The sequence below is a fragment of the Podarcis pityusensis genome (genome assembly GCF_964106645.2).
Source record: "Podarcis pityusensis genome assembly, chromosome: 10".
Taxonomy (NCBI): Eukaryota; Metazoa; Chordata; class Lepidosauria; order Squamata; family Lacertidae; genus Podarcis; species Podarcis pityusensis.
In genome coordinates this window covers 12,449,595-12,475,278 of record NC_138035.1, presented here as the reverse complement: position 1 = coordinate 12,475,278, position 25,684 = coordinate 12,449,595, and the positions used below count along the sequence as shown (strand labels likewise).

Genomic DNA, 25,684 nt, shown 5'->3' with positions numbered 1-25,684 from the left:
TGCTGAGTAGACTTACTGAATTTTGATTTTAAGGTTGAAACTGAAATAATGTCCATGTACATTTGGTTGCTAACATGGATGGTTTTAGTGAGCAATAACACTGTAGAATAGTTAACTTTTGATTGCACTACAGGGCATGGACTTTTCGCTCATATTTCTTAGTGTTTCTGTGGAAGTATTATTAAGCTATTGGTGGAGGAATGACAGAAGTAACTGTAGAAGGAAAAGATCCTCTTCTATGAGTATATTTTATCTTACCTATATCCATTCTTTCCTAAAGGTCAGGGCAGGCAGAAGGTAGAGCACATGTTGCTGTTGGATATCAAAACCATTTGCAGTAGATTTCAAAGGTGTCACTTTATTACTCAATAATACAAAGTAAAAAATAAAAATAAATCAGTTTTGTTATGTTATTTCTCAGCTTCTGTGTTCCTTACTTGTTATATAGGGTTAATAATAATAATAATAATAATAATAACAACAATAATAAATTATTTATATCCCACCTTCCCCGGCCAAAGCCGGGCTCAGAGTGGCTAACAACAAGTAAAAATAGCACAGTGTACATAAAATCACAGACAATTAATTAAAATACATTCTAAAATTACTAACTGATTGCATTTGTCTAGGCCTTTGTGCAGCCCTTCTGGTCAGTTATGAATTCTTGTAGAATCACTGGTCTATAGCAATTCAACTGCAGGTTTCTGCTTGGATCTGCAGTTTAACCCAGTGTGTATCTCATGGGTTATATCGGGTAATTAGCTGAACCCCTTGCATCATTATTTTGCGTCCTGTTGCAGTATCTAGCTTTTGCTTTTGCACTCTGTTCTGGTTGATGGACCTTTAGTTCTAATAAAAAACAAAATCCTGCAAATCTGAAGGTGATTCATAGCTGCTCTAAGGAGCTGTCTCCCATTCAAACCCCAGCTTCAGCAAGGATTCTGCATTCTGTGCCTTTGGCAAATGTCCCGAGTTGTTATTTTAATCACTTGTAAGAACTTTTTCAAAGTGATGTTGCAGAAGACAAACATCTGTTTATAAGGGCCTGCAGTCTCAGTGGCTTAAGTGTATGAACTCTGCACAGTGGAATGTAGAAGCAAGAAGGAATTTGAATGATGTGATGGGAAATAAAAAATGATCTTCAATTTCCTGACTGCTAGGTAACCCCTGCAGTCCCAAATGAGTCACTGGAGGAAGATATCTCTCCCCCCCCTCCTTTGGCCTGTACACTAGAACAAGACACTGTTCACTACTAATTACTTCACTTTCCCTCAGAAGTTGGAAGTGTCACAAAAAGTTCATACTTAGGGAGATTTGACAATTGTACTTGAGACCAGAGTGTGCAAATCATCTTTCTCCTCTCTTAGCAAGCATTTTGTAATAGTTCAGCCGCTTAAATATCCTGCCCCACATCTTGGGTAATTAAGAACAATGTCCTTTACCCTTTTCTTGTATAAGTGTTGGTCAACAACTGGGTGCTTCTGGCTTCCTTGTTGCCTGGTGCCTGAGCTCTGTGTCTCTGCTCCAGGGTCTTTGCAGAAGGAATTTTGCCCAGGCTATGGCAAGGCTTGGTGTCTGCAGGCAGGGTTACCCAATTGCAGCCTTTTCTGTTCTATATTGGGGAGCTACTTTACGTACATCATACAGCTCTACTAGTGTCTGTGGTGGTTCCTAGTAAGAGTCTGGTGCAAGGGAAAGCAATGGGCAAAATTGGGGGTACTGGAAGCCCTCTCCATATTGCGCTGCTGTGTTTGTACCTAGAAGGAATAGCAAACAGCATCTTTCTAGTCCTTTTTTACCTTCTCTATTAAGCAGCAGTGAATAATTACAGAATACTTCCCTGTTTAACAGTCATGTCTGCAGAATCAAAGTGAAAGGAATTGTGACGACTCTTAATCTTTGCCCTTTTAGTAAGATTTGAAAAACTAAAATCTCCATACTTTGATACCAAGAACTCATTTTATTAAATTGCAGCAGTAAGTTTAAATGATGGAACAAAGGTTGTCAGAATAATAGTTGAGGCAGGGGAGGACAAACTTGAAGCATGGTACTGATGTAACTGTCCCATGGTTAGGAGATTTGGAATAATATGTTGTGTGTGTGTGTGCGCACGCGCGCGCATGCACCTGTGTCTGAGAGAGAAAGAGATATCTATCCATCATCTATCTTATCTATCATCTATCTATCTATCTATCTAGCTAGCTAGCTATCTCTGTGTGGTTTTATACAGGTTTTGCTGTCTCCTTTGTTTAGAAAATAGCCCCATCTTCCAGTTAATGCCCAGACTGCTGCTTTTGGTTCCTAAATAAGCAAGGAGGCTAAATTGAAGCTCTTAAAACAACAACAACAACAACAACAACAACAACAACAACAACAAATGCCCAATTAAGTACGCACTATGTTTCTCGTAACTAATTTAAAATAGACTGTGATCTGCAAAGAGATCCTCTGGCTCGATTCATAACTGTCAATCCAACCAAACTTGCCCGAGTTTATGTATTGGTTTTAGGAAAAGCTTTGGAGCTTTTGCAGTAGCTCTCCATCCCAGAGGGCATGGCTTGTGTGGGTGGCTGTGAGATCACTCGCACAGTAGTTACAGACAGCTGCCAAACTGCTGACTGTGGATCTCTTGTATGCTGTTTACAGCTGTGCTGATCTTGGTAGAGCGTTTTTGAATTGGTCCAGTATCTCTTCTATAGAATGACAGAAATAACAAGAGGAAAGAGGTTTAAGAAAACATAATCCTCAACCTCTTTTCCACCTCCAAGACCTGTATTTTAACCTTGCATTCAACATGGGAGCCACTTCTCTTTAGTACTTTCACTTTATACTGGCCATGTTTCTCCTGCTGCTTCTTGAGTGACTTAGATGCGAGGGAGGATATGGCTCCTGTGCCTTTTAATAGTTGCATCCAAGAGGGAATTTGGACTGGTGCAACTTGTCACGTAGGAGTAAGAGAAGCTGCATCTGCTCAAATCTCCACTTTGGTGCATCTACGAAAAGTAAATAAAATCTGTGCTTTTCTTGTCTCTCTTTTCTTAAGTAGGAGCTGCAAACGGAAAACTATGGTGCCATAATACTATAACCACCCTGACTCACCAGTCAGAAAACATTGCTTTTGCAGAAACTTTTTATACTTGACTTCAAGGTCTAGATCTGGCGCTTTGAAAACTGATTAATACCAAATTTGAAAACATGTAAATCATTTTCATATGTTAGAATGGAATTCTTCCCTCCTCCCAACTTCTCTTAATGCATACTTTAATTTCTGTCAATTTCTTGTTGCTTTTAATAAATCTCATGCGAGGCTGGATTAGCATAAAATTAAACTGTCAAAGTGGCTTGCAAGAAAGCTTACGTTGATGATTGCCAATAGTAAGGAGGATTATTTCATGTCTCTGAGTGTGTGATTTTTGTGTGTGATAAATGTAGCAAGTTATCAAACGCTATGGGGCATGTCAGATTTTATTACTGTTCCACATGCCATAGGGAAAAGAAAGCAGGATCTTGTTACAAATCTTTCACTTAAAACAACAATACACTGCATATTCTAAATATTTTTTACCCCAGATTTTTAAATTAGACTTGTAAAACATGAGTATTTGGGGTTTGCTTTGTTGTGATTCTGGTCAAGTCTTTTCCTTAGTGTATGCCTTAGGGTGGGCTGATTTTAAATCATCCAGAAAAGTTACTCATTTAAGTAGTTTCCCAATGTGCAATCTGTGTGTTCTGCAAACATGTATACGACTTAAGTTGTATCTCACCAAAAACTCCTGCGTAAACTTAGCAGTCATGGAATAAGAGGAGATGCCCTCTTGTGGATCAAAGATGGGTTAAATCAGTGGTTTTCAACCAGTGTGGTGGCATCCTGGGGTGCCTTGAACGATGGTCAGGGGTGCTGCAGGCAATACTGGCCTTTGTCCTTCTTTTCTCCCTCCTCGGATGCCCTCATGTGTCTCTGCCCCCCAAAGACTTGCACAGCTGTTTATTGCAGCAGCCCTTGCTATAAGCTCCTCAGGCGAATGGTGGCTCTGAGTGGCTTATCTCTTTGGGGGTGCAGCTCAAAGACAAGGGACCCAAGGAGAGGGTAGAGGAGGATGAGGGAACACTCTGCAAGGGGAGGGTGACATAACTGGGCTCCTGAGCCCCACAGGGGTGCCGGAGAAAGAATGTAGTTGATTAAGGAAGCCACAGACTTAAAAAGGTTGAAAACTTTGGGTTAAGTAACAGGAAACACAGGGTACAAATTAGTAGGGAGGGATGTCAGAGGTGGAGGGCCCCCCAAGTCTCAGTATTTTAACTTGTTCATAAATGATCTAGAGTTAGAGGCAAGCAGTGAAGTGGTCAAGTTTGCTGATGATACTAACTTGCTCAGGGCTGATAAATAATAATAATAATAATAATAATAATAATAATAATAATAATAATAAATTTTATTTATATCCCGCCCTCCCCAGCCAAAGCCAGGCTCAGGGCGGCTAACAACAAACAAATAATCAAACAATCAAATAATCCAACATTCTAAAACATTTCATTATAAAAATTAATTAAAATCAAATTAATGGCAACCGTTAAGTAAAGTTCTGTGCAGGTTGCCAGAGGAGGGAGTCAGGCTGGGCCCTGACCAAAGGCCTGGTGGAACAACTCTGTCTTGCAGGCCTTGCGGAAAGATGTCAGGTCCCGCAGGGCCCTAGTCTCTTGTGACAGAGCGTTCCACCAGATTGGCGCCGCAGCCGAGAAAGCCCTGGCTCTAGTTGAGGCCAGCCTAACCTCTCTGAGGCCTGGGACCTTCAGGACAAAAGAAGCTTGTGAAGGACATCTCCAGACTACGTGAATGGGCAATAAAAAAGCAAATCAATTTAGTGCAAGCAAGTGTAAAGTGATGCATGTTGGGGCAATTTTTTTTAAATTCTCATAACATTAGAATTCACCAACACCCATTGGAAGACTAAGGACAGACATTTTGTCTTCACACAGTAAACTATGGAATTCACTCCCACAAGAAGCAGTGATAACCATCAACTTGGCTGGTTACTGTCCGAGGCAGTATGCTTCTGAATACCAGTTGTTTGAAACCCAGGAGAGAAGAGTGCTCTTGCACTCAGATCCTGCTTGCAGGTTTTCCATAGGCATCTGGTTGGTCACTGAGAACAGGATGCTGGACCAGATGGGACACTGGCCTGATGCTTCTGGCTCTTACGTTCTCACATTTGTTGGATTGTATTTAATGTGGTGTTAAGGAGAATGTTTGGTTGGTGTGTAGAGTCACTGGTGAAGTTCTGATAAGTGCTGCTGCATGTACTGGAGTGGTACCATCTCACGCTTTGTAAGTGGGGCACATTTGCCCCAAAGGATGCCCACATCTGAAAGAGAGAGAGAGAGGAACCTCTCTTCTTAGCTGTAAATAAATTCATCATGCAAATGAACTGCAGTGGAACCTCGGGTTATGGCGGGGATCCAATCTGGAGGCCCCGCTGCAACCCAAAAATGATGCACACCGAAGTGCTGCATCTGCGCATGCATGAAGTGCAATTTAGCGCTTCTGCGCATGCACGAGCAGTGGACCCGGGAGTAACCCATTCTGGTACTTCTGAGTTTGTCGCGGATGTTCACTGAAGCGGACGCAAGCGGAGGCGGACGCAGACGCAGAATGAGGTTTGACTGTAGTTTGAAATTGGACCTTGATGTACCTTCAGTCTGTTAAACAGAGTTAGCCAGTGGCCTCATACATACAATTTGCCTGCTCACAAGGTGGAGCACAACAGGGGAGAGCAGAACTTGGAAGGATTCAATGGATACAGATTTGTAACTCTGTTCATGCTCTGCTTCACTTACAAGAGGCAAATCTTTCTTAGCATTACCGTGTGGGAGAATATGTAGCTACAAAAGGTAGCATGCCAAGCTTTAACCTCTGCATCTTTTTCTCCAGCAAAGGGCATTTATTATTTCTGTAATACCACCAGTTCTGAATATTTTTATGCACCTGGAAAAAGAATTCTAGGCCCTGCAGAGTTTATTCTATGAAAACGAATACAACAACAAATACTTGACTGGGATGGAGGGGGGTGGGGAGAGATGGCATGTCAGCTCCAAGAGAGGGGCTAATTTGCTCCTCTGCAGTCTTTTTTACTGTTACACTGCACTGAGTTAAATCAAAGTGTGGCTTAGCATGCTGTCCAAGCCTGTGGTTAAGATACCTCATCACTAACCACAGTTGGAGTGCAAGTTACGATGACACATTAAGCCAAACCTTGGATTAATTTATCGTGACACAGAAGTGAAAAAGAACGGGGAGATGCAGAATGGCTGTGGGCTCCTCTCCAGACTCCCACACATTTGTGAAGTTTCCCTAAGTCACAGTTGGGTTTACTGTGTTGTGCGAACCAGCTCATCTCTGATGTCTGCCTGGGTCCTGCATTACATGGGTGGCTGCTACTGAAAACAACCACCGTCACATTTCTGCCTCTTTTCTCCCAGCAGTATTTAGAATTACCAAAGAAAGGGACACAGTGCCTGCCCATCATTGTGGGAGTTTGCTGACTCCATGCTGCTGGCTGCTAAGGTTGCAGGAACAAGAACACTCTTGATAAGCCTTCATGGTGTCTGTTAAATTGTTAGATGTTCCTGAGGTGAGAGGAGAAAGGGATCTGGGACTGCTGCTTTGAGCAATTGCTTTAACTTATTCACTATGATAAGTGAAATCTCTGATCCACATTCCTTATTAAAATCAGGTTAAATGTCTTGAGACATCCAACAGGGCTTTGTATTAATGACACCGCTATCTGGAACGTCTTCCCAAATGCAGCTGGTGTCCACCTAACTTGTTTCACGATCAAATAAATACTTTTTTAATCAAGGAAGGCATTTCTGAGCCGTTGGATTTTTATTACTTAATGCTGCTGCTTAAATTTTACTCTGAAAATTACTTTAAGATTTATGTCTTTGGCTATATCTTTTTTTATAGTACGATTGCTGGTTTGATTAATTGATTACTTTGATGGTGATTTATGTTGTACATCTCTTCAAGTATCTTGAAACCAGAGAATGAGACAAATAGATTTTACAAATAAGCAATATTTTTGTGGAAACGTGTGTTGGATGGAAGAATAGTCTTCAGTATTGTCCTATATATCTTCGAACACGGAGTGTTATCGAATCTTGGGTCCCCAGATGTTGCTGGATTGCAAGCTCCTCCTCCAAAGCCAGCTTGACCAATGGCCACCAGGGATGGAGGGAGTTGTTGTCCAACAATATCTGGGGACTAAAACATGGGGGAAACCACTTAAGCATCCATTGATTCAGTAGGTCTTGTTGGGAATGCACATCTATTTAAATCAGGATTGGGTATTCACAGACCTGGAAGCCAAATGTTGATCTCCAGGACTCTCTTAGGTCACATCTTCTCACTATACTCACTCTGCACCCCACTTTGAGTGCCTGAAGTGTGTTCTTGAAATGTTGTGCCGCCGTTTTCTTTCTTGCATGTATAATGTGTGTGTGTGTGTGTGTGTGTGTGTGAGTTTGTGTGTGAGAGAGAGAGAGTGCGCGAGAGAGAGCGAGAGAGACACTTTCATGTGGTTGGAATGCACATTACTGTGCACAGAGGTGAGTCTTGCATCTGTTGCTCAACCTGCTTTTGCTTTTGCTTCTGGCTCCACCCACCACTGGCATGTGCCCCACCCTCTCTCAAAGGTTGCCCACAATGGAATTCCACCTTTGGACTGAAAAGGTATCCCTACTCTGAATTTAAGCCCTACTTGGGAAACAGCCCTATTTATTTTTGTTGAGCTGTCGTCATACTCATTTCATGCAACGTTTTTCTCTGAACTTTACAATTAGGACTCTTGTTAAGTTAAAGGTCATGTATACACCATACTTAAGGGACGCGGGTAGCGCTGTGGGTTAAACCACAGAGCCTAGGACTTGCCAATCAGAAGGTCGGCGGTTCGAATTCCTGCGATGGGGTGAGCTCCCGTTGCTCTGTCCCAGCTCCTGCCAACCTAGCAGTTCGAAAGCACGTCAAAGTGCAAGTAGATAAATAGGTACCGCTCCGGTGGGAAGGTAAACAGCGTTTCCGTGCACTGCTCTGGTTCGCCAGAAGCAGCTTAGTCATGCTGGCCACTAAAGTGAGATGAGCGCCGCAACCCCAGAGTTGGCCACGACTGGACCTAATGGTCAGGGGTCCCTTTAGCTTTATCTTTACACTATACTTAGAATTGATGGCGTCACAGAATTGTAGAGTTGGAGGGACCCCATGGGTCATCTTGTTCAACCCCCCTGCGATGCAGGAATCTTTAGGAGACCGCTCACAAAGCTACAATTCTCAGCACCCACAGCAAATTACAGTTTCCAGGATTCTTTGAGAGAAGTCATGACTGTCCAAGTGGCATAGGAGTACTTTAAATATATGGAGTGGATGTGAGCATAGAAGAAGTTGCTTCATTTAAAAGGTCCAGGAGCAGAGCTTAAGTTGATGACCTCCCTCTTGCTCCCGCCAAGTATGTAACTGTCAAGAGAGAAAGGGGGAGTCCCATCAGTGTGGGAAAAAGAAGCAAGGCTCACTGTGCAGAAGCATGTATGCAGGCTTCTGCTAAACTTGTTGAACTACAGGTAGTATTTCCTACCTGATGACCTATATAGGATGTTGGCAGCATTCAGAATTAGCCAGGTGCCGGGCACATTTTGCACCTGGCTATTGGCCACTTACGACCAATTGAAGATGCCTGGGTGCCAGGATGGTGCCTGATGTCTCCACCATCTGGCTGGTGTCTAGCAGCAGGGATTGTGTTGTTATTCTATGGCACGAGTCAGATTTTAGCTGGAGCTGTCAATATACACAATTCATTTTCAGCTTTGTAATGTTGTAAAAGAAGCAGTGGGAGGCACCTAAACATTTTGTTAGTGTGCCTGTAACCTAGGTTTAAGGGGCCGTATGGTGAATAGCTTTTAAATTTCAGTTTCTAACACTGGGTGTTGGATACGGGAGAATTTCCATGGCTGCAACCTCTTGTGTTTGTCATCTTTGAGGTCTACACATGAGCTTATTTTTCACAGTTCCCCCCTCTCAACCTGGGCTGATATGTACAAGATGGAAAGAGAATCAGAGATGCGGATATTCCAGAAAAATAGATGCCGGAAAATTTCTCACTGATTCCAATATCCTGGAAAATATATGATCAGACTAATTCTGCCAGGAATATAGTAAGCCTGAGCCCTCAGTTCCAGGGAGCCCACTAAGCTAAATCCCACCCTGAGACTAGGAGGTTTCTGGTTCAAGCTCCCGAGTCCCTGACACCCAGGGTATCCCTGATCCTTCTTTGGGAAAGGCATTACTTGCATTCAGGTCTTCCCTCTCTCTCTCTCTTTCCTTTCCTTTCCTTCATTTTGAACATAAATGGAAATATTCCACGAAATGAAGCTGACCCCAGAAAAAGTGACGCGAGCTTTCCACTTCCTGAAGAACAGGGAGTGAAACTGCTGACTGGCCCTAGGCATGTTTTGTTTCCGCCTCTTTCCCTCACCCCATCATTTTCTAACGCAATTTTCAGCAGGAGTTTCCTCCAGCTGCCTCCAGCTGCAACAATCAACTTGTTTGGCTGTAATCAGTCCAGTTAGCCTTGTGACACGTAAAGTAAATAGAGTTTTAGGTGACAAGATGAATAGTTATTACTCTGGAATCAACACTTTGGGCAGCAGCATAACAACAAGTAAGATGCAAGTGAGAACAAGGCAGGTTGCTATCACCTTTGTTCTCTGAACAGAGTCTGCTTTAGCAAAGCATAGTAATGATTTCTTTCTGCATGCTAGAAGGTTATGAAATGAATGGAGAGCTTTTCACCTTGAAAAGAATAGAACCTTTGATAAATTTAATGCTTGCCTATTTGATAGCACGCCCGATTGTCAACTTTTTAATCTTAACCATGCACAGGTTAGCTTTAGCAGTTAATGTAGGATGAATAGTAGATAATTGCCTGATTTTGTTGCTTATTATGTGGTGTGTTCCTTTAACTTTTGGCACATTCTGGAATGTACCAAGTAATTGTGGTGTAGCTGCTGATGTATTACGTTTGGCACTGGGAGAGTTCTTGGTCCAAGTCTCCTTTCCAAAGAAGCTCATTGTTTGGGCTTTGACAAGTCACTAATGTTCAGTTTAATCTCCTTTGCAAGGCTATTTTGAGGATAAAATGGGACAACTTGCATATGGTACTCTGAGGTTCCTGCAGGAAAGAGTAGGATATATATATGGTAATCAGCTCGTTTGTTTAACAGATAGAAGGCTCCTTCACAGCTACACACAACCGGCCCCTAGAACCACAGTGGCCTGCTGCCAAATCCCATTGCCACAGGGACCATGCTTTTTTGCTTCTAGGGAAATGAGAGCCAAGTGATACTCTTCAGAGAGCCAGGCTTAGCCCAATGGCCTCTAGTTGCTGTCCGCTGGTGTATAGTTTTCACCTGGGGGGGAGTGTTGTTGGTCAAATCTGATTTCTCTTTTCCTTCACTCTCTTATTAGGATTCGTACTGTGCCTGATGCTTCGTAATCCCTCTCGACCTCAGGTCACCTTACCTGACATTTCAACTTCCCTGTTGAGTCAAGCCATTATTTCTGTTGCTTGCTCTTACTCACCCTTGCTACTTTTTCTTGACATGACCAGTGTTTTCTCCAGCAGCATGCATGTTCCGTGTTCATTGAGTAATCCTGAGGTGGAAAGCAAAGCAATAGTAATATCTTTTAGCTGTTCAAATACTTTCCAGTGGTCACACTTTCTGAACCTGGACTGGTTTGTGTTGCAGTTCTCAGGAGCAGTAATGTCTCAACATAGGTAGTTAAGCTACTATCACAGTAAGCTCACCCTACCAATAACCAGGAGAAAATAAAAGTTAATAAAGTTAATAAAAGTTAAAACACATGCTTATTTTCATGTGGTGTGTGTGTGTGTGTGTGTGTGTGTACATAAATAAATGTGAGAATACAGTTGTATATGCACATATGCATATACCCCCACCCCAGTTTGTGCAGAAGTAAAGTTGGCTAAAATGAGAGAAGCCAACTGGTCCTTTCAACCTTCCTGTGTCTGTGCAGTTCCTTCTATGCATCAGTTGGGTTGAAGAGGAATCATTGCATATTAGCCATAGAATTGTTGTCCTTGCAGAGGATTCTGGGACATGAACTCTGGTCATTCAGAGCACTGACTAGGCTTGCTGGGTCCTACTACAAATCCTGAGGGTTTTCTAGTGTGTTTAGCTGTCATGAGTGCACACAGAGGAGCTGAGTGTTGGCAAAGGATGGCATGTAATAGAAATGTATCTTTGTACAGCTTGCCTATCTTTACCATCTTCTTCACTGAGGATTTGCACCGCCTTGCATTCTGTGCTCTTTCTTAGTCTAAGGCGGTCAGTTTGTTCTGTGTTATGTAATGTATAAAGGTAAAGGTCTAGTCGTGGACGACTCTGGGGTTGCGGCGCTCATCTTGCTTTACTGGCCGAGGGAGCCAGCGTACAGCTTCCGGTTCATGTGGCCAGCGTGACTAAGCCGCTTCTGGCGAACCAGAGCAGCGCACGGAAATGCCGTTTACCTTCCCGCTGGAGCGGTACCTATTTATCTACTTAGTGCTTTTGAACTGCTAGGTTGGCAGGAGCTGGGACCAAACAATGGGAACTCACCCCATCGCGGGGATTCGAACCGCTGACCTTCTGATCGTCAAGCCCTAGGCTCTGTGGTTTAACCCATTGCGCCACCCGCGTCCCTTTTGTATATGTATAATGTATATTCTGTATATGTATAATGTATATGTAGCTTTAATGGCATGATTTGCCAGTTTAGGGTTTGCAGATTGGAAGTTACAAGTGAGGGCCTGGGGAGGAAAAGGAGATTTATTCCTCTTACCCTGCTTCCCTTCTCTGTTTTGCATGCTTCAGTATGAGTTTACAGATGGAATATTGACTCTTCCTCCAGTAGCATATATTGAACATTAATATTTTCAGCGTGTTGCAGTTATTGCAAATAGTTTTCTGTTCTTGTGTTTTGAAAAGGTTGGGTTCATTAAACTGCAGGAACCTTTAAAACATATTGTACTTTTTAATAGCGAGGTCTTTTGAGACCCATATATTATCCCTTTATATGTGCAAGACTGTAATATATAAAACACTATCCTGACTTGAGTCATTATCAAATGCATCTTGTTGAATCCCCCCTCCCTCCTGTGATTACAGTATTAGATTTGTAAAAGATCCCTCCCTCCTTGAGTCTAGAAAAGCTAGAACTGAGTAGTAGTAGTTCATGATTTTGTTAGGGTTTTGCCAATAGGGCTAGGAAAATATACTTTGAGATGTGATTATATAAAATTGTCAGTTAAAATACACAGCATTCAAAGCCACAATTTTGTTTTTAGCATTGTTGCGTTACATTTTTGAAACTTCACTTTTTTGCTTTCCAGTAGAACTTGCTTCTGTTGAAAGGATCACTGTAACCTATTCTTGCATGTTTATTTTATCTTTTTCCAGGTTCTGATGCTGAGCAGGATGCTGCTATCAAACTTGCCAAAGAGCGAGCTGACATAGTTGCCAAGTATGACAGAGTAAGTTTCTGTACTTGTTAAGGCACCCTTGCAAATGGCTATTCTTCTGCTCTCCTGAGGCAAAGAGGCCACAGGTGAGCAGATGGCTGGCAAATAAAGATGCCTGCCCCTTTCTTCCTGTCCTCGTGTGCCATTCTTGGATAAACATGGTGATGCCACACTATGTTTTTTTACAAGGAGAGAGGAGGAGCAAAGATTCACTCCAATTCCAAATTGGAAACAGTGCCTAAATTGTGTCCTCCTCCTTTCTATGTTGCAAGAGAAATGGCATGGGGAGGGAATATTTAGTGCTTCAAAAGAACATAGGAATTGCTTTGCTGGATCAAACAACTGATACTACAGTGGTGCCTCGCAAGACGAAATTAATCCGTTCCGCGAGTCTCTTCGTCTAGCGGTTTTTTCGTCTTGCGAAGCAACCCTATTAGCGGCTTAGCGGATTAGCGCTATTAGCGGTTTAGCGGTTTAGCGGTTTAGCGGCTATTAAAGGCTTAGTGGCTTAGCGGCTAAAAGGCTATTAGCGGCTTAGCGGCTTAGAAAAGGGGGGGGAAGCGAAAAAAAATCGCAAGACTCTCAAGACTTTTTCGTTTTGCGAAGCAAGCCCATAGGGAAATTCGTCTTGCGAAGCGCAACGAAAAACGGAAAACCCTTTCGTCTAGCGGGTTTTTCATCTTGCGAGGCATTCGTCTTGCGGGGCACCACTGTATGTTGCTAATCATGCCTAGGCAAATGCCTTTGGGAAACTCATAAGCGGATAGTCTTATGTTAGTTGCTGACATTGTCTGGTACAGTAGTTGGAGATCCAGTTTCTCTCAACCTGCATGTTCAGCTTAGTTAATATGAGAAACTTGCGCTGTTGCTTTTTAATGTTCTGTTTTTAGCTGAGCATGATAGGCATCGTTATTACTGGAGAAATGGTAGGAGCGATTGTAGTAGTGGTAGTTTATGATGCCTAAACATTAGAACAATTGTAATGCAGACACATGGAACAGCATAGACATGGCTGCTATCCAGAGAGCGATGTCACACAAGACTGAATATATGCACTGGGGTTATTTATGTACTCCTCTTATAAAAACAGGAAGCAAAAAAACCCCATTGCCCACATGGACCCCTGCCCCACTTCTCTGGATGATAGCTGTGTGTGTAGTACAGGTGTCTAAACGTTTTTCAGCAGGAAGCTGGTCCACTGTCCCTCAGACCTTGTGGGGGGCCGGACTATATATTATTATTTTTTGCCCCACAAATAACCCAGAGATGCATTTTAAATAAAAGCATACATTCTACTCATGTAAAAACACGCTGATTCCCGGACCGTCTGCTGGCTGGATTTAGGTGGTGATTGGGCTGGATCCAGCCCCTGGCCCTTAGTTTGCCTACCCATGGTGTAGTACATTGTTGTAATCTTCCACTGCCTCCCACAGTTTGGTCAAACTCATGCTGGTAGCTTCGAGAACACTGTCCAACCATCTCGTCCTCTGTCATCCCCTTCTCCTTGTGCCCTCCATCTTTCCCAACATCAGGGTCTTTTCCAGGGAGTCTTCTCTTCTCATGAGGTGGCCAAAGTATTGGAGCCTCAGCTTCAGGATCTGTCCTTCCAGTGAGCACTCAGTGAGCTTTCCTTAAGAATGGAGAGGTTTGATCTTCTTGCAGTAGTACATTAGAAATAAGGAATTTGCTCCCGGTTGCAAACTTCAAATCAGTCCTTTTCCTTCCAACATGTTGTACCATAAGTAATGAATGAATTCTTGTCTGTCTTTGTTGTGCGTTTTTCTATAGGGCCGTGAAGGTGTGCAGATTGAGCCTTGGGAAGATGCAGACTACCACCTTTACAAAGTTACTGACAGATTTGGTTTCCTGCAGTAAGTTGCATAGTTTGGCAAGGGAATTACATTAAAAGTTTGTCTGCCCTTTTTTTTTTTTTTATGTTACTCACTTTTATAAGCCAGTCTGGTCAAAGTTTTGACTGCTTCAAGTAGAATTGCTTTGCGAATAGTATTCCATTTGGTGAATAAAATTTAAATGGTCTTTCACAGTATTCTTTGGTTATTTATATTCTCCACTTTTCTTACTCTGATTTGAAATTGATCCGTACTTGGTAATGGAAAAGTATGGGCAGTCACCTTTCCTGTGTATAAAAGTAGCAGGGAGAAGCTTTGTGCAGCAAAAATCAGGTCATGCTAGATACTTTCTGTAAGAACTAAAAGAATAATTCTTCAGGGGACTCTACAGAGGATGCTTCTACAGAATGTGCAACTGATGTTCCTTGTTCTCCAATAGAAAATAGTTTTATTTCTTAAGATATATGTCACAAACATATCACAATTTTATGTAGCTAAATTTATTTGCAACAATCATGGGGCACAACAGAGGAATAGTGAAAAATACCACCCCTTTACTACCCAACATCAGTTACAGATGTAAGGTTCCCAGTTGCCTAACACCTATTAAGAAATTCTGGGATGCTACAGGCTGACATACTCCCTCATTCTCTTCTCTGTCTTTGAAGATGTTTTGTGCATTATGATGCTTAAAACCTGCTTTTCAGACTTCAGTTAAAAAGATACATCCAACTGAATAAATAAATGAAATTCAGATAAAAAAACATTGTTTGAATTAAAGGGAAAAGTTAAACTGAAAAGTAAAAGGAGACCAACATATCACTTGTTCATCTCCATTCAGCAAGGTAAAGCCAATGCCTGCTGCTGATGTCAATGTATAACAACTTGCAGATGTGCATTGCAGTGCACAGCCAGTCCCTGCTGAACTAGATTGATGCACTTGATGGATATGCTTTTCCCCATCCAGGGACAGGACTTGCAAACAGTGGGGTGCAACTAGAACTGAGGCTTTTGACCAAAACTAGTTGAATTGCTGATCAGTTCAGGCCTCTGGTGACCCTTAATCTGACTTTAGTGGTAGCCTGGGCAAGGTTCACGATGGCTTGGGTTAGCACTCTAGTTTAGCTCCCAACAAGAGTACAGGTTTTCCCTTCACTTCAAGAAGAGGTCATGTTATCTAAAACTTGGACCATTCTTTTTAAATCTAGAAGTTACAATCAAACAATTGCTATAACAAAAATTGATGATAGTTTAGACATCTTCTGGAAGTTCTCATCCTAATAGCCATTGTTTGAAACTTTAACATTGTTAAATTTTCTTTAATGATTAAGACAACTTGGAGAGAGGATTCTCTAGCTTGGCCAAGTGTTTATGAATTTACATGAAGATAAGCTGCTGTGTTTATGCTTGTGTGTTTGATTATGGTTTCATTTAGTCCAGAACTGTCTATTGTAACTGGAAGCAGCTCTTCAAGTTCTCAAGCATGGCTCTCTACTAACCCTGTTACCTGCAATCCAGTTCACTTCAAACGCCACAGATGGAATCTGGGAGCAGTATCCAGTTAATAGTTATGCTAGCCCAATGACTTCCAGCTGCGCAGTGTAGCTTCTCTGCCTTCTCCTGCCCCTACACGCATCCTCAGCCTGCATTGGAGGGTTGGAGAAACCCCCAGAGCAGATTTAGGAGATGTGTGGGGTGGACTGCAGGGAGAAAAGAGGGAATGGAATTTGCATTGCATACCTAAAAGCCCTTATGCTAGTATAACTGCTTAGTTGGCTACCTCTCTGAGTTCCTATATAGGGATGGGCAATATTTGGTTTTCAGTATGGGCTTGTTATGGACTTGAAACCATATGAAAACTATGAAACTGATTATCACGATAAGGACTTCAAATTGGTTTTGGACGATATATCAATATATATCCTTTATGTGCAAAGCCTGTGCTCTGCTGCTTAGCTATGCCCCCTCCCCACTGTGCTTGAATGTATAACTGCCATGCTTGTCTGAACAATGTAATGGCGCACTACTGTGCAGCGGCTTTAATTTACAAGTCAGTGTTGAGGAGTCCTTTCGTTAACCATTTTCCCCAAGGGAAATTCATAAGCAGAACATTTCCACAGAATTTCCATAGAGCTACCAATATTGTGCTGCTTAGTGTGCATGAGCCTTGCATATGTCCAGAAAATCTATTTGCATGGACACAAAAAGTTTCAAGTGTGTATGTGTGTTTGCTTGTACATCTTTCATCAAGAGACAGTACTGTAGCTGGAGCAATTGTATTTGATTGAGGCCAGCTAATGCTTATCCAGTTATCTAGGTTGTATGAGAGTTCACTTCCATGTATACCTTACTGTTAAAACAACCAGTCTGCCATAGACATATGGTGACTTGGGATCTCTTACCAAAGCAGTAAGGAAGGAATTGCTCTGAAGGATCCCATGTAAGGGCTGTGCCTGAGAACCATCAGAGGGGAGATGCACGCATGAGACCTAAATGTGTCGAGAAACGCTCAAGGTCCTCTTGCTTCTTCCCACACCACTTCAGTACAACATTCAAAACACCCACACTTAACTAGCATGTACATCTAATTAAGCAAATGTTCAGAGTTGAAGACCAAGGCTGAAATGCAGGAAGTGGCTCAGGCACAAGCTCAGTAATTGCATAGTTCCGTTAGTATATTTATCTTTATCTCCTTGGAAACTCATTCGAAACTGCAGGACCTCTGCATAGCGATTTGGTTTCTCAAGCATATGACTACTGCAGGAACCTTTGCTTGTGTCTTGAGGGCATGGCCGCACCAGCTCTACTCAGTTGTTGCTCCCTATACTGAATTCCCTTCACTGTGTTTATATTTTGCATTCTGCACCTGCCTCAGCATCCCCCAGGTGTGTTTGTGCTGCCACATCTCTTCTCAAGTGAATAAATTATTTTTATTTATTAAATTTGTATACCGCCCTTCACCCGAAGATCACAGGGCAGCTCACAACATAAAAATACAAAATGAGAATGCAGAATACCTAATAAACAAAATAACTCCTTTCCCACCAACACATTTAAATAACCTGAAAATGTTCAGTCAACCAAAGGCCTGGATATAGAGACACATTTTTGCCTGGCACCTAAAGATATGTAACAAAGGCACCAGGCGAGCCTCCTTGGGGAGAGCATTCCAGAAATGGGGAGCCACCACAGAAAAGGCCTGTTCTTGTGCTGCCACCATCCAGACCTCTTGTGGAGGAGACACCCAAAGAAGGGCCTCGGAAGATGATTGCAGGGTCCATGTCGGTTCATATGGGGAGAGGCGGTCCTTTGAGGCACTGCAGTCCTGAGCCATTTAAGGCTGTATAGGTCAAAACCAGGACTTTGAATTGAGTATGGAAACTAATTGGCATCCAGTGCAGTTGGGCCAGAATTGGCACCACATGCTCAAACTGTCTTTGCTGCGTCTTACCATTTGCATACTCAAATGGCAGCAGTTGGCACACTATTGTGGCTGTTCTTGAGTACCGTATTTTCCGGCGTATAAGACGACTGGGCGTATAAGATGACCCCCGACTTTTGAGAATATTTTCCTGGGTTAAAAAGTAGTCTAATATACCAGAAAATACAGTAAATAAATGTTTTTGAGAAGAGGCAAGGCAATATACTGCTTGAAGGTTTGAAATGGCATATCTTGAAGGATGGGTGCCTTGCTGTTGCTGGGAAGTTAAGGCCTCATTAAGGGGGTACTGCATATGGATTTATGGATTTTCGGCAAATATACTTTTTATGTTTGAAAAGGTTTTGCTGCTTGTTATGTGTGGAGTCCCAGCAGTTGCATTTATTGCTGTGATGTACAGTTGTTGGAAACCACTGTTGCCCATGAGGCCCTGCGTACGCCAACACTTTAATATTGGCTGCTGAGCCCTTTAAAACATTGTAAGCCCATCATGTTATCTTAATATCCTATGCAGGCATGTTCAACAGGTAGATTCCTGGGCAGCTATGGTAGATCATGTGATGCTTAGTGATCCCCCCCAATAAAGGGGGTAAATAAAGCTTTGGCTCCCCTAAAAACAAACAAACAAACAAACAAAAAAACTCAACAACTTTGCCTGTCAATAACAATGGGTAGATCACATAGCCAGTATTTTTATAATGTGAGTAGATCAGTCTCTTGGGAGTTGGACGTGCCTGTCCTATAGCAATCTGGGAAGGTATATCAGGATTGCTATCTCAGTATTGCAGATGGGGGTGGGTGGGGGGATAGAGAGAGTAAATGAAGACCAGTCTACTGAGTCTATGGCTTCGGTTGGCCAGCCTATCAAATATTTCCAGTTCTTGTTGGAATCCCATCTGTCTCAAGAGACAGTGGAATGCGCTTCCAGGAGTGAAGTCAAACCGCTGGAGAATCACAGCACCTGCTTTCGCTGCAGAGACCAGTAGCTTGTACCTGCTGCCTCCCGCATTGTTTTTCCTGTGTTTGCAGCACCAAAGTGACCTCTCCGGGGCACAAGCCTGGCCAGAGTATATGGAGGTCCTGGTCTGCCCAGACAAAACCTCCCCCCCTTTTGGCCTCAATGGTGTGGTCCAAAGGAAAGGAAAGCAATACATTTGGCACCAGGTTGGCTGCTTATCATTTGACCCTGGTGAAATATTGCCAAATATTCCCACAGTGTCACAGTGCAGTGGTACCTTGGGTTACATATGCTTCAGGTTACATACGCTTCAAGTTACAGACTCCGCTAACCCAGAAATTGTACCTTGGGTTAAGAACTTTGTTTCAGAATGAGAAAGAAATTGTGCTCCGGTGGCACAGCAGCAGCAGCAGCAGCAGCAGCAGGAGGAGGCCCCATTAGCTAAAGTGGTGCTTCAGGTTAAGAACAGTTCCAGGTTAAGAGCGGACCTCCGGAACGAATTAAGTACTTAACCCGAAGTACCACTGTATCTTATTCCATGATGTCAGGACTGGGCAAACATTCGTGTGCTGAATTTGGTATGGGTGTAGGTGGAGCCACAGCAGCCAAAGGGTGGAGCCAGAGGCAAAAGTGTTTTGCATTTAACTAATCTGCATTAAAGAACTCCTGCTTCAGTTTTCACCATGGAAACCACAGAATTCCCGGTCCCACGCAGATGTACTCAGAAGTAAGTGTCAGTGGAATTGATTAAGTTGGTCAACATTTTTCTTTTCTTTTTAGTTCAACAGAGAAAAGCAGCTATTCTGGAAATCAAGTGAAAGTAGTTAAATTCTGACTTTAGTTGTAATTGTCTATCTGGGTGAGAGCGAACACTAATACTCAGGGAAGACACAGTGGTCTTAAAACTTAATCTGAAGGAGTCAGTAATCAGTAACTGCATATCTCAGAGCATATTTGTATGTCCTGCACAAAGTTTGGGGGATGCAGACTGCAGTGGGAAAGACTTGTTTTAATTCTTTTCAATGGAGCTAACTTAAATACCACTGTGGAACTCCACTTCCAAAGATGGTTGTAGTCATCTATTCTGTGTGAACATTTTTATTTGCAAAGTTTTAGAATCTAATATGCTTCATTGCCACTAGTTGTTGTAACTAACTGGCCTCTGGAATATTATCAATTATTAAAATTCAATTTTATGGTAATGCTGAATTTGAACGTGCTGGTTGGGGACCGGCAAAAGAACAAAATTTACTTGTGTTTTAATTTTAAAATGAACCTGTGGAATATATTGCTACAGATAGGGCTCTTAAGTGAATCAGATGTATTTGCTATAAAAATGCAGAAATCCATCATGTTAATAGTATGTCACAGTTGCAAAGTTAAGCACCCGTAAGTAAAACAAAAACACTCTCCTCCCCCCAAGAATTAGGTGTGGGCAAGCCTTATGTAATACTCCATTTAATGGTCTTTCCTCTAGCATTTTGCATCACTCAAATTATTTTATGCTCAAATTAGCTGAAATCTCAGAGCAGCTAGTAGAAAACAGATCCCTGCTTTCAAAGGAAACTACATGGGCTGCATTTTCCCATGCTATGAGATTTGGCCGATGTTGCTTCTTTAAAACCTGTGTGTGGTCCAAGAATAGAGATGCGTGCATGGGCAAATGTATGGAGAGAAGGCTTGTGGCTTACCCAAATGCAGCGGATATTATGATGCACAAGTTCTATTTCTGTCACGTTGTCCTTCAGAAGCTTCTATATTTTCAGCAGCTGAATGTTTAGTGGGTGACTAGTTCTCTATTGCTACTGCCGTACTTAGGGGGGTTCAGGGCATGTCTAAAGGGCCATGGTACCTTGTGGTGCTTCTGCCCGTGAAAATGAACCAATTACCGTATTTTTTGCTCTATAAGACTCACTTTTTCCCTCCTAAAAAGTAAGGGAAAATGTGTGTGCGTCTTATGGAGCGAATGCAGGCTGCGCAGCTATCCCAGAAGCCAGAACAGCAAGAGGGATCGCTGCTTTCACTGCACAGCGATACCTCTTGCTGTTCTGGCTTCTGAGATTCAGAATATTTCCCCCCCTTGTTTTCCTCCTCCAAAAACTAGGTGCGTCTTATGGTCTGGTGTGTCTTATAGAGCGAAAAATACGGTAAGTGTGTGTGGGGCAAAGTTTGATTTCTCCCATCTCCCAAGTTAGCTGCCTCTAACTTGCAAAGTGGAGATAATCTGTGCTCTCTAGGACTGACCAGACAGCTCCAAAGCTGCAGTGTTCGGCTGCATCTCCAACAGTGCAAATTTAAAAATGGGCTGCGTATTGGATCTATGTCAGTTGCTGCTCTAAACTGGTGCAGCTGCAATATCTGTGTCAGGGATGGGGTCGGCCAGCATGGTGCCATTCCAGCCTGAATAGGTTGTGTGCCAGATAATTCCTTTCTCCTTCGGACTTGATCCTGCGACACTCAGCAATACAGAAATGGCCTTGGACCTCAATAACTTGACCTCTTACCATCCCAAGAACAGCCGGTCACATGGAAATTGAGGCTTCTGAAACAAATAAAGATTGTAAAAGAGAAACATTGGCAAATTTACACTCAAAAGCACCAGGGCAACCTAAGAAAGACCACGGAACTGGATTCGGATAATTTGTGGGTTAAACAAACCCACTAAAATCAGTATCAACTCGTATACAAGAAAATACATTTAAATTATTACATTGATGGCATATGACACCATTACGATGTAGCTATATTAATGAAACAATCTTGACATTATGCTGGAGAGGCTGCAATAGAATGGGCACAGCATTTCACATGTGGTGGATGTGGGAACATATAATACACTTCTGGCAGAGGGTATGTACACAAATAAGCTGTATTACGGGTTAACAAGTGGAAAGTACCCCAATTTTCAGATTATTAACTTTTTTAAAGAAGGGCAATCTGATCTTCGTTATGAAGAACTAATTACTTAGCATGCGTACGAGTGGCACAGAATTGGCAAGGATTGGAACATCTGTGTATCTCTCATTGGAAACCAAATGCATGACCTATTGCTGTATCAGAACAATTAACAAAGAGATTACATGCATTGAATAATACAATTGACGTAGATGCTTTTGTTGAAATATGGAATCCATTTATGAAATACTTTCTGATAACCCTGAAGAATGGCAGCCACCAAAATCACAGAGCGGACTTTGGCAAACTTAAATAGACTGATTCGTCCGGCATGGGGTGGGGGTAGGGATAAATTGGAATTTTCTCTCTCTCCACCCCCCCCCCCGTAATTGTTATATAATGGAAATAAATACCACCACCACCTCTTCTAGACCTGAAGACACTATTTGAGGAGCTTTCCCTAGAGATGAAGGGACCGCAAGTGCATTGAAATCAATGAAAAGAAATTCAGCAAAGGAGTACGTTTAACAAACAGGAACATTTCATTTCTGGCCTGGAAGAATGAAATGCACAATTTCGAAGGCTATTCTTACATCCCTTGATGATTTTGCCCATCACTCCCTACTGGAGAGTAAGTGTGGAAGGGTCCACCCCCCATGGTTTGAACAAATGTACATGCAATAACTAGGGATGGTAGTGCCTGCTTTTCTTTTTCCTTTTTCTTTGGCAGACCTAATCTTCCTTCCAGTCTTATTGTCCCCCAAAGCTTTACATTATTGGTTTGTATCAACAGGCGCAGCTCCAGCAATTTTGGCAGAGCTGCTTCTCTTTTCTCAAGCCAATGATCCAAAGTATAATTTTATCTGCTAGCTTGTGAGAGTTCGTTAAAGTGCTGAACATGTTTTGAGAAGGGATTGCTAATGCAAGGGATTATGGCTCTGCCTGGGGCATACATCAGGCAATAGAAATCTGTCTTCTGTGTCATGCTAAGAGGCTGGCATGTACCCTTCTTTCTATCACACTTTATTATTTAAATGCAATACATTGTAGCAGCAGGTGGGAAAATGAAAATAATGAGCCAAAGAAATAGATTTTATTCAGAACTGAAGTACATTAAATGTCTCCAAGTGAAGTAATTGACTTCTCTTTTTTAATCTAACGTTATAAAGGAATATTTTGATCAGCACAGCTATATGCTTTTCTGTTCCTTCTCATTTTTGTGTGCACAATAGGCTTCAGTGGTGTAGACTTCAGTGTTCTAATCTTAATCCAATTGCTATCCTAAGATTCCAGCTATTTCCAGGTAATTCATTAAAAAAAATCTAAGGAGCTGATGGCCTTTGCTCAGTCCTTACCTTGTTATCCTAGGTCAATAAAGGTAAAGGGACCCCTGACCATTAGGTCCAGTTGTGACCGACTCTGGGGTTGCGGCGCTCATCTCGCTCTATAGGCCGAGGGAGCCGGCGTACAGCTTCCAGGTCATGTGGCCAGCATGACTAAGCCGCTTCTGGTGAACCAGAGCAGCGCACGGAAACACCGTTTACCTTCCCGCCAGAGCGGTACCTATTTATCTACTTGCACTTTGACATGCTTTCGAACTGCTAGGTTGGCAGGAGCAGGGACTGAGCAACGGGAGCTCACCCCGTTGCGGGGATTCAAACCGCTGACCTTCTGATTGGCAAGTCCTAGGCTCTGTGGTTTAACCCACAGCGCCACCCGCGTCCCATCCTAGGTCAATTGGTAAACCTAATTATGGGTATCTAGTTTTATTTTTAAAAATCACAGTGGTTTACAACAGGAAAGGTTAAAGGTAAAGGACCCCTGGACGGTTCAGTCTAGTCAAAGGCGACTATGGGGTGCGGCACTCATCTCGCTTCAGGCCGAGGGAGCCGGCGTTTGTCCACAGACAGCTTTCCAGGAAACATAAAACCAAACAATAAAATCATAAAAAATTAAAAAGAAGTTAAAACAAAAAGAAGTTAAAAGCAAACATCACAGACCCTTCTGAGGGACTCTTAATTGCCGGCACAGACCTGGTAGAATAGAGACATTTTTATCAGGCATTTAAAAGTTAGCACATAAAGTATTGTAATAGTAATAGTAATAGTGTCACACTTTTTCAGAACACAACATTAGGAAAGTAAACAATGACCCAGACTCAATGATGTAATTTTAGTGTGAGCATTTAAATAGACAGAGGGTCCTCAATAATAAGAGTTAGAATACTTTATTATTATATGGGTGGGGAGGACCTAATATGTTGTTTTAAAAGAAGATGCATTGTTTGGACATTCCTGGGTTTGTGTTGGCATCAAATGCTTTATCCCTATTCCTCGGGGGCATGTATTTGTTTTAAAATGCAGTAAACTGAGCAGGCTCTTACAAAAAACCAATCCCAGCTAAGTCAGAGGTGTCTGTAAATCTAATACTGCATTTAATGAGCCTATATAACTTGTCACTTGACATTTGGAATTTCTGTAGTGAAAGTGGGCACCTCCAGAGTTTTTATATATTGCCTCGGTTCTGATGAGGTGGTAGGATCAGCTTTTATATCGCGTATCAGCCTCCCAGAGGCACCATGTCCCGTTTCTAAGCACCTTGCTATTTCTGTAGCAAATCTGACTATAGCGGTGGTCAAATCCTACATTTGCAGACCATGTACGATAAGGACCTATGTTTGAAGGACATTTGCGCAACACTGTCCCAAGGAATACATTTCAGCATGTGTCGGTCCCTGTATTGGGGCAGGTGTCATTCTGAAATAAGCGTACAATATAAGCCTGAGATACAACTTGTGTGGGAAAACTTTGCCCTTCTTTCTGATGCAGCCCTTTTGTAGCTTCGCTTGCTGGGATAAAACTCCTTAATTATGAAAAATGGCCTCCTATAATAATGGCCATGGCCATATATCTGGGTGAGTTACAGAATTGGATGTTATAAGATTTGAGCTAGCTTCTGTAATAGTCTTAACCGATGAGTAATGCAAGTGTTGCTTTTGACACATTTTTCTTGAAAGATGTATGAAAACCAGCACCAGCTGCCTCTGTGTGCGCAATAAATTTAAAGATCTAGCTCCATTCATCACTTCAAATCTATTCTCAATGTGCTTCCCTCAATAAAGCACATTCTTCAGAAATGCTGGCTTTTCCCGAAATGCCGCTTATGTGCTGGAGAAGCCTTGGTATTTGCACTGTTCTTTTTCCTACGCTCAGTCATTAGAATGGTATGGTAATATTACATTTCTCTATTCGTAAGAGGCTTTATTTGCCATTAGACAAATTTTGCACTGAAACATGTCTCATTCTACAGAACTTTGCATATTGTGAACCTGCTTTTTTGATTATTATTATTTTTTAAATCAACTTTCTGGTCTTCATGGTGACCAACAGGTTAAATATAATACAGCAAATGCATGCTTTAAATATTTAAGCAAGGCATTGAATATGTAGGACTTCCAGGAGACAGAATTTGTACTTGGGTACTAATAGCTAGCTGTCTCTCTTTTGCAAGACTTGGAAGAACAGATGATCCACTGACTTGCTGTGACTCCCTTTTGGCAATTCCTTTTATTTCCCTCCTTCAATTTCCCTTTGGAACACATATCTTCGAGGAGAGCTTTAGGGAGATGAAGTTTGCAAAATGCTTGGATTTTTAAACCATTATGTGGGTATTCTTACTTAAGCCCTGTCATTATAGAGATTTGGATCCACTTCCTTCATTGCTGTGTATGTAACAATCCCTGGATTGCATGGTGTTTCTCATCTTGACGAAATGTGGAACATCCCGTAGTTCAAGCCTGATCTACGCATGAAAGCATGTGGTAGAATCATGAAGTGGCTATACTATTTGATATACTATTTGATACCGCAGGTGGGTGATAGCATTCTTGAAGGCTCCGCTGCATGTACGGTATATCCCTGTAGGAAGAAAACTAGCATAGCAGAGAGATGTTTTTGCTCAGCCCCCTACCTGATGA

General features: G+C 42.2%; 1 protein-coding gene across 9 annotated transcripts in view; it reads left to right on the top strand.

Annotated features, from left to right (window-relative positions):
• The window catches only part of USP6NL (USP6 N-terminal like), a 136,102-nt gene that overhangs the window by 54,240 nt on the left and 56,178 nt on the right, over nt 1–25,684 (top strand). For 8 of the 9 annotated variants that reach the window (XM_081022753.1, XM_081022750.1, XM_081022752.1 and 5 more), the window contains 2 exons: nt 12,505–12,578; nt 14,355–14,437. In XM_081022753.1, coding sequence (XP_080878879.1) covers nt 12,505–12,578; nt 14,355–14,437 — 157 coding nt within the window. Of the gene's footprint in view, nt 1–10,143; nt 10,246–12,504; nt 12,579–14,354; nt 14,438–25,684 lie in introns of those variants that run through there. The other variant, XM_081022749.1, reaches the window with a different exon arrangement.